The sequence below is a fragment of the Coregonus clupeaformis genome, unplaced genomic scaffold (assembly GCF_020615455.1).
Source record: "Coregonus clupeaformis isolate EN_2021a unplaced genomic scaffold, ASM2061545v1 scaf1665, whole genome shotgun sequence".
Taxonomy (NCBI): Eukaryota; Metazoa; Chordata; class Actinopteri; order Salmoniformes; family Salmonidae; genus Coregonus; species Coregonus clupeaformis.
In genome coordinates, this window is record NW_025535119.1 from 110,001 (window position 1) to 119,958 (window position 9,958).

Consider the following 9,958-nt stretch of genomic DNA (forward strand, 5'->3'; position numbering starts at 1 on the left):
GTTAAGAGCGTCCACTACAGATGAATGAAGGCAGGACCTCTAAGGCTTGGTTGTGTTGTTCTGGTTAAGAGCGTCCACTACAGATGAATGAAGGCAGGACCTCTAAGGCTTGGTTGTGTCGTTCTGGTTAAGAGCGTCCACTACAGATGAATGAAGGCAGGACCTCTAAGGCTTGGTTGTGTCGTTCTGGTTAAGAGCGTCCACTACAGATGAATGAAGGCAGGACCTCTAAGGCTTGGTTGTGTCGTTCTGGTTAAGAGCGTCCACTACAGATGAATGAAGGCAGGACCTCTAAGTCTTGGTTGTGCTGACTCCATTTGTACATCTGTGTGTCTGCATACCAAGTCCAGGACAGCCAGGATATGATTTACAAAATGTTTCTATACATCAACCAGGGTGTTATGTTTTCATGTGTAAGGAAAACTATCTTATTTACCACCCCTATTCACCATGACCTGGATATCTTAGTGGGATATGTGTGTGTGTGTGTGTGTGTGTGTGTGTGTGTGTGTGTGTGTGTGTGTGTGTGTGTGTGTGTGTGTGTGTGTGTGTGTGTGTGTGTGTGTGTGTGTGTGTGTGTGTGTGTGTGTGGTGTGTTGTGTAGCAGTGTGTAGCAGTGTGTAGCAGTGTGCTATCCCGGGGAGTGAACTGAGTACTAATGGAGTAAACAACTGTTCTCTGTGTCATTATCTTGACAGGACAGAGTTCAGGGGTTAAAGCCTCACCACATGTGAGGAGGAGAGGAGAGGAGAGGAGGAGAGGAGAGGGAGAGGAGAGGAGAGGAGGAGAGGAGAGGGAGAGGAGAGGAGAGGAGAGGAGAGAGAGGAGAGGAGAGGAGAGGAGAGGGAGATGAAGAGAGAGAGAGGAAGAGAGGAGAGGAAGAGAGGAGAGGAGAGGAGAGGAGAGGAGAGGAGAGGAGAGGAGAGGAGAGGAGAGGAGAGGAGAGGAGAGGAGAGGAGATGAAGAGAGGAGAGGAGAGGAAGAGAGGAGAGGAGAGGAGAGGAGAGGAGATGAACTCTAAATGCACTTTATTTGTGTGTCGTTCTGGTTAAGAACGTCCACTACAGATGAATGAAGGCAGGACCTCTAAGTCTTGGTTGTGTCGTTCTGGTTAAGAGCGTCCACTACAGATGAATGAAGGCAGGACCTCTAAGGCTTGGTTGTGTCGTTCTGGTTAAGAGCGTCCACTACAGATGAATGAAGGCAGGACCTCTAAGGCTTGGTTGTGTCGTTCTGGTTAAGAGCGTCCACTACAGATGAATGAAGGCAGGACCTCTAAGGCTTGGTTGTGTCGTTCTGGTTAAGAGCGTCCACTACAGATGAATGAAGGCAGGACCTCTAAGTCTTGGTTGTGTAATTCTGGTTAAGAACGTCCACTACAGATGAATGAAGCAGAACCTCTAAGTCTTGGTTGTGTCGTTCTGGTTAAGAGCGTCCACTACAGATGAATGAAGGCAGGACCTCTAAGGCTTGGTTGTGTCGTTCTGGTTAAGAGCGTCCACTACAGATGAATGAAGGCAGGACCTCTAAGGCTTGGTTGTGTAATTCTGGTTAAGAGCGTCCACTACAGATGAATGAAGGCAGGACCTCTAAGTCTTGGTTGTGCTGACTCCATTTTGTACATCTGTGTGTCTGCATACCAAGTCCAGGACAGCCAGGATATGATTTACAAAAATGTTTCTATACATCAACCAGGGTGTTATGTTTTCATGTGTAAGGAAAACTATCTTATTTACCACCCCTATTCACCATGACCTGGATATCTTAGTGGGATATGTGTGTGTGTGTGTGTGTGTGTGTGTGTGTGTGTGTGTGTGTGTGTGTGTGTGTGTGTGTGTGTGTGTGTGTGTGTGTGTAGCTGTATGTAGCAGTGTGTAGCAGTGTGTAGCAGTGTGCTATCCCGGGGAGTGAACTGAGTACTAATGGAGTAAACAACTGTTCTCTGTGTCATTATCTTGACAGGACAGAGTTCAGGGGTTAAAGCCTCACCACATGTGAGGAGAGGAGAGGAGAGGAGAGGAGAGGAGAGGAGAGGAGAGGAGAGGAGAGGAGAGGAGAGGAGAGGAGAGGAGAGGAGAGGGAGGAGAGGAGAGGAGAGAGAGGAGAGGAGAGGAGATGAAGAGAGGAGAGGAAGAGAGAGAGGAGAGGAGAGGAGAGGAGAGGAGAGGAGAGGAGAGGAGAGGAGAGGAGAGGAGAGGGAGAGGAGAGGAGAGGAGAGGAGATGAACTCTAAATGCACTTTATTTGTGTGTCGTTCTGGTTAAGAGCGTCCACTACAGATGAATGAAGGCAGGACCTCTAAGTCTTGGTTGTGTCGTTCTGGTTAAGAGCGTCCACTACAGATGAATGAAGACAGGACCTCTAAGGCTTGGTTGTGTAATTCTAGTTAAGAACGTCCACTACAGATGAATGAAGGCAGGACCTCTAAGGCTTGGTTGTGTAATTCTGGTTAAGAACGTCCACTACAGATGAATGAAGGCAGGACCTCTAAGGCTTGGTTGTGTCGTTCTGGTTAAGAGCGTCCACTACAGATGAATGAAGGCAGGACCTCTAAGGCTTGGTTGTGTCGTTCTGGTTAAGAGCGTCCACTACAGATGAATGAAGGCAGGACCTCTAAGTCTTGGTTGTGCCGTTCTGGTTAAGAGCGTCCACTACAGATGAATGAAGGCAGGACCTCTAAGTCTTGGTTGTGCTGACTCCATTTTGTACATCTGTGTGTCTGCATACCAAGTCCAGGACAGCCAGGATATGATTTACAAAATGTTTCTATACATCAACCAGGGTGTTATGTTTTCATGTGTAAGGAAAACTATCTTATTTACCACCCCTATTCACCATGACCTGGATATCTTAGTGGATATGTGTGTGTGTGTGTGTGTGTGTGTGTGTGTGTGTGTGTGTGTGTGTGTGTGTGTGTGTGTGTGTGTGTGTGTGTGTGTGTGTGTGTGTGTGTGTGTGTGTGTGTGTGTGTGTGTGTGTAGCAGTGTGTGTAGCAGTGTGTAGCAGTGTGCTATCCCGGGGAGTGAACTGAGTACTAATGGAGTAAACAACTGTTCTCTGTGTCATTATCTTGACAGGACAGAGTTCAGGGGTTAAAGCCTCACCACATGTCCCACTTACCTACTACACACATATACATACACACACACACACACACACACTCACAGACTACCTCCAAAACACTGTTATCTACAGTCTGTCTATATCAGTCTGCCTATGGACAGTTACAAAACCCTGTACTGTCTTCTGCTCTTAGCCTAGTTTTCTTACCATTTGCCAATTTTCTCTGTGATCTACATAGACAGGTTAACCTACAGTATAGATCCAGTACTCATAGACCATGTCTCTGTGATCTACATAGACAGGTTAACCTACAGTATAGATCCAGTACTCATAGGCCATGTCTCTGTGATCTACATAGACAGGTTAACCTACAGTATAGATCCAGTACTCATAAACCATGTGTGTTCCACAGTGCAATCTGACAAATCTTACACACACGTTTCCCTTTCAAATTGATTACTATATCACCATTTCAGGGATGTAGTGTGAAAAATGCAATTGCATTTTGAGACCTGGCATGTTGATTAAAACGCCTGAGGACATCATCCACTGCTCCATCCACTATCCAGCAGACTAACAGAGCATGGAGAGACATGTGCTCACTCTGCACTTATATATGATGCACTAATATAATTAGAATGATTAGAACACACATGTAGTGTTAATGCAACATTGTTCATTCTAATTCTGTGGTTCTACTGTTCCATGATGATGCCAGCTCTAGACTGTAGTTAGCTAGTGTGTTGCAGAACAGAATGGGGAAGACACTTACCCAGACCCATCTCACAGTCATTAAATATAATGTGTTCTAGACTTACCCAGTTCCTTCTCACAGTCAGTAAATATAATGTGTTCTAGACTTACCCAGACCCTTCTCACAGTCAGTAAATATAATGTGTTCTAGACTTACCCAGACCCTTCTCACAGTCAGTAAATATAATGTGTTCTAGACTTACCCAGACCCTTCTCACAGTCAGTAAATATAATGTGTTCTAGACTTACCCAGTTCCTTCTCACAGTCAGTAAATATAATGTGTTCTAGACTTACCCAGACCCTTCTCACAGTCAGTAAATATAATGTGTTCTAGACTTACCCAGACCCTTCTCACAGTCATTAAATATAATGTGTTCTAGACTTACCCAGTTCCTTCTCACAGTCAGTAAATATAATGTGTTCTAGACTTACCCAGTTCCTTCTCACAGTCAGTAAATATAATGTGTTCTAGACTTACCCAGTCCCTTCTCACAGTCAGGAAATAGAAAGTGTCATTTGGGGAAATTTCGGCAAAATGTGAGTATAACCACTTCTCCAGGCGCAACTACACCACTGGTCAGTACTGTAGCTAGCTGAATGTGTTGTGGGATAGAAATGTGTTAGGTTGTGAGTGTGTTGTGGGATAGAATATGTTAGATTGTGAGTGTGTTGTGAGTGTGTTGTAAGTGTGTTGTGAGTGTGTTGTGAGGTGTATTGTGAGTGTGTTGTGAGTGTGTTGTGAGTGTGTTGTGAGTGTGTTGTAAGTGTGTTGTGAGTGTGTTGTAAGTGGTGTGTTGTAAGTGTGTTGTGAATGTGTTGTAAGTGTTGTGTTGTGAGTGTGTTGTAAGTGTGTTGTGAGTGTGTTGTAAGTGTGTTGTGAGAGTGTTGTAAGTGTCTTCTAGAATAGAAAGTGTTCTAGACTTACCCAGTCCATTCTCACAGTCAGTAAATTCTATTTCATGAACGGCACGATCTACCCCATACGGACCCATTAGTGTCCTAGAAGAAGGAAAGGAGAGGAGAGGAGAGGAGAGGAGAGGAGAGGAGAGGGAGAGGAGAGGAGAGGGAGAGAGGAGAGGAGAGAGGAGAGGGAGAGGAGAGGAGAGGAGAGGAGAGGAGAGGAGAGGAGAGGAGAGGAGAGGAGAGGAGAGGAGAGGAGGGAAGAAAGAGAGGAGAGGAGTTTGAGGTGAGGAAAAGGAACATGGAGGAGGGGAAGAGAAAATAAAACAAAGTGAATCACCAACATCAAGCTTTACATTGATTATACAAGGTTTGATAACAAAGAAACAAACTAATTGACCATACTCCGGAGCAGTAACCAATACACATCTCCCTTATACAGTACACACACTTCCTGGTTTCACAGTTTCCAGAACACCACCAGGTCACTAGAGCATCATTAAGCTGGTGCAGGTTTCACCATAGGGCTCTATTTGAAAAAAACACAGTGGTAAACCTTAGCGCTGGCAGTAGCGCTATAGGTCCGGTGGTGTGTCAGAAATATTTTTTTGCTGTTTTCACAGCGGGAATTATGAGCGCAAGACCTGGAGGTGGTACAGAAAGGGCTGAGCTATGATGAATAAATAAGTTGTAGGTGTGTCGAGGCTTGGCCCGTCACTGGCCAACCAGAACATGGATTCAACTGAGATTTTGTGTCACTGATCTACACACAAAACCTCATAATGTCAAAGTGGAATTATGTTTATAGAAATGTTTACAAATTCATAAAAAATGAAAAGATAACCCAATCAACCCTTAGTTATGGCAAGCCTAAATAAGCTCAGGAGTAAACATTTGCTTAGCAAGTCACATAATAAGTTGCATGGACTCAGTCAGTGTACAATAATTATATTTGAATGACTACCCCATCTCTGTACCCCACAAATACAATTATCTGTAAGGTCCCTCAATCGAGCAGTGAATTTCAAGCACAGATTCAACCACAAAGACCAGGGAGGTTTTCCAATGCCTGCAAATAAGGGCACCTATTGGTAGATGGGTAACAATTTAAAAAAGCAAACATTTAATATACCTTTGAGCATGGTGAAGTTATTAATTACACTTAGGATGGTGTATCAATACACCCAGTCACTACAAAGATACAGGCATCCTTCCTAACTCAGTTGAGCCCAATGGTGAATTTAAAACAGTTATAGAGTTTAATGGCTGTGATAGGGAGAAAACTGAGGCTGGATCAACAACATTGTAGTTACTCCACAATACTAATAAAACATTTCCAAACATGCATCATGTTTGCAATAAGGCACTAAAAAAGTAATGCAAAGAATATGGCAAATAAATGAACTTTTTGTACTGAATACAAAGCGTTATGTTTGGGGCAAATCCAACACAACACATCAATGAGTAGCACTCTTCATATTTTCAAGCATGGTGGTGGCTGCATCATATGTTCTACTTTAGTTTATTTAGTAAGTATTTTCTTAACTCTATTTCTTGAACTGCATTGTTGGTTAAGGGCTTGTAAGTAAGCATTTCACTGTAAGGTCTACACCTGTTGTATTCGGCACATGTGACAAATAACATTTGATTTGATGTATGCGGTATACTTGTCTTCGGCAAGGTCTAGGGAGTTGTTTAGGTTTAAAAATAAACAGAATAGAGATAAGCACTGGCAAAATCCTAGAGGAAAACCAGGTACTGTATGCTTTCCAACAGACACAAATTCACCAGTGTTTCTCTATTGATCTTTTTTCTCTACCCTGTAACTTTCTCACTCATCATTACTCAAATCAAATCAAATCAAATGTGATTTGCCATATGCGCCGAATACAACAGGTGCAGACCTTACAGTGAAGAGTGGCCAGAAAAAATCCATTGCTTAAAGAAAAAAATATGTTTGGTGTTCGGCAAAAGGCATGTGGGAGACTCCCCAAACATATGGAAGAAGGTACTCTGGTCAGATGAGACTAAAATCTAGCTTTTTGGCGCAAACCCATCACCCCGAGAACACCATGCCCACAGTGATGCATGGTGGTGGCAGCATCATGATGTGGGGATGTTTTTCATCAGCAGGGACTGGGAAACTGGTCAGAATTGAAGGAATGATGGATGGCGCTGAATACAGGGAAATTCTTGAGGGAACCTGTTTCAGTCTTCCAGAGATTTGACTGGGACGGAGGTTCACCTTCCAGCAGGACAATGACCCTAAGCATACTGCTAAAGCAACACTTGAGTGGTTTAAGGGGAAATATTTAAATGTCTTGGAATGGCCTAGTCAAAGCCCAGACCTTAATCCAATTGAGAATCTGTGGTATGACTTAAAGATTGCTGTACACCAGCGGAACCCATCCAACTTGAAGGAGCTGGAGCAGTTTTGCCTTGAAGAATGGGCAACAATCCCAGTTGCTAGATGTGCCAAGCTTATAGAGACATACCCCAAGATACTTGCAGCTGTAATTGCTGCAAAAGGTGGCTCTACAAAGTATTGACTTTGGGGGGAGTGAATAGTTATGCACACTCACTTTTTTTGTCATATTTCTTGTTTGTTTCACAACAAAACATATTTTGCATCTTCAAAGTGGTAGGCATGTTGTGTAAATCAAATGATACAAACCCCCCAAAAATCCATTTTATTTCCAGGTTGTAAGGCAACAAAATAGGAAAAATGCCAAGGGGGTGAATACCTTCAAGTCACTGTACCTCAGCATTTGAATTATTTATTTTATAAAGTCATTACTGCTCATCTTTATCAAGGGTGTCAATAATTATGGACCTGACTGTATCTGCAGTATATCATTCAAAAACTAGCAAAGAAAAAATGACAAAGTATTTAACCTATTTCCATTGAGTATATTCATACACAAACTATGAAGGATTGGCCCTGACACGTTCAAGTATTTCCCATTGTGGTGTTATGTGGTGTTATGTGGTGTTATTGTGGTGTTATGTGGTGTTATTGTGGTGTTATTGTGGTGTTATGTGGTGTTATGTGGTGTTATTGTGGTGTTACTGTGGTGTTATGTGGTGTTATTGTGGTGTTATGTGGTGTTATTGTGGTGTTATTGTGGTGTTATGTGGTGTTATGTGGTGTTATTGTGGTGTTGTGTGGTGTTATTGTGGTGTTACTGTGGTGTTATGTGGTGTTATTGTGGTGTTATTGTGGTGTTATGTGGTGTTATTGCGGTGTTACTGTGGTGTTATGTGGTGTTATTGTGATGTTATGTGTTGTTATGTGGTGTTATGTGGTGTTATTGTGGTGTTATGTGGTGTTATTGTGGTGTTATGTGGTGTTATTGTGGTGTTTTGTGGTGTTATTGTGGTGTTATGTGTTGTTATGTGGTGTTATTGTGGTGTTATGTGGTGTTATTGTGGTGTTTTGTAGTGTTATTGTGGTGTTATGTGGTGTTATTGTGGTGTTTTGTGGTGTTATTGTGGTGTTATGTGGTGTTATGTGGTGTTATTGTGGTGTTATTGTGGTGTTATGTGGTGTTATGTGGTGTTTTGTGGTGTTATGTGGTGTTATTGTGGTGTTTTGTGGTGTTATTGTGGTGTTATGTGTGGTTATGTGGTGTTATTGTGGTGTTATGTGGTGTTATTGTGGTGTTATTGTGGTGTTATTGTGGTGTTATGTGGTGTTATTGTATGTTTTGGTAGAGCTGGTATAGAGCTGCTGTGTGAACCATGGAGGTACTGGTAAGCAATGACAATCTGCACTGTCTGCACAATCTCTCGGGGTATGGGATCTAGCCCTCTAATTCCAGCCCCCGGCAGTGGGGAATATCAATATTTCAACGTGAGAGGCTCCATGGACACGTCACAGAGGACCAAAGACTCCTGTCACTAAGACAATAAGGGGTTGACGCAAGGACAAATGAACCAAGCAAGCGACTGTATTAGAGGATTGAGAATTGAAGCTTTGGTGAAGGTTGATAGAAAGTGAATCTTTGGAAAGAAGGAAGCAATGTGGAGGAATTTCTTCTTTAGAAGAGCATTGAGAAGAAGAAAAAAGCTTTTGTGCTGATGTTGTTGAATTGTAGAATAATTCTGGAAGTATTCAAGCCTAATACTGGACCTTTACCTTTATGAAGATAAACCTCATCACAATTACCTGAGGAACTATAGGCCTACTGCAGGTTGTATTCACTATTCAGGCCCTAATACTGGACCTTTACCTTTATGAAGATAAACCTCATCACAATTACCTGAGGAACTATAGGCCTACTGCAGGTTGTATTCACTATTCAGGTCCTAATACTGGACCTTTACCTTTATGAAGATAAACCTCATCACAATTACCTGAGGAACTATAGGCCTACTGCAGGTTGTATTCACTATTCAGGCCCTAATACTGGACCTTTACCTTTATGAAGATAAACCTCATCACAATTACCTGAGGGAACTATAGGTCTACTGCAGGTTGTATTCACTATTCAGGCCCTAATACTGGACCTTTACCTTTATGAAGATAAACCTCATCACAATTACCTGAGGAACTATAGGCCTACTGCAGGTTGTATTCACTATTCAGGCCCTAATACTGGACCTTTATGAAGATAAACCTCATCACAATTACCTGAGGAACTATAGGCCTACTGCAGGTTGTATTCACTATTCAGGCCCTAATACTGGACCTTTATGAAGATAAACCTCATCACAATTACCTGAGGAACTATAGGCCTACTGCAGGTTGTATTCACTATTCAGGCCCTAATACTGGACCTTTATGAAGATAAACCTCATCACAATTACCTGAGGAACTATAGGTCTACTGCAGGTTGTATTCACTATTCAGGCCCTAATACTGGACCTTTATGAAGATAAACCTCATCACAATTACCTGAGGAACTATAGGCCTAATGCAGGTTGTATTCACTATTCAGGTCCTAATACTGGACCTTTATGAAGATAAACCTCATCACAATTACCTGAGGAACTATGAGGGCCTACTGCAGGTTGTATTCACTATTCAGGCCCTAATACTGGACCTTTACCTTTATGAAGATAAACCTCATCACAATTACCTGAGGAACTATAGGTCTACTGCAGGTTGTATTCACTATTCAGGCCCTAATACTGGACCTTTATGAAGATAAACCTCATCACAATTACCTGAGGAACTATAGGTCTACTGCAGGTTGTATTCACTATTCAGGCCCTAATACTGGACCTTTATGAAGATAAA

The 9,958-nt window shown here is 42.5% G+C and overlaps 1 protein-coding gene across 1 annotated transcript in view; it reads right to left on the reverse strand.

Annotated features, from left to right (window-relative positions):
- LOC123487343 (synaptojanin-2-binding protein-like) overlaps positions 1–4,811 on the reverse strand; it is a 37,397-nt gene extending 32,586 nt beyond the window's left edge. The window contains exon 1 of the mRNA XM_045218563.1: positions 4,742–4,811. Coding sequence (XP_045074498.1) covers positions 4,742–4,808 — 67 coding nt within the window. The 5' untranslated portion in view covers positions 4,809–4,811. The remainder of the gene's footprint in view (positions 1–4,741) is intronic.
- Between the last annotated feature and the right edge of the window lie 5,147 nt (positions 4,812–9,958).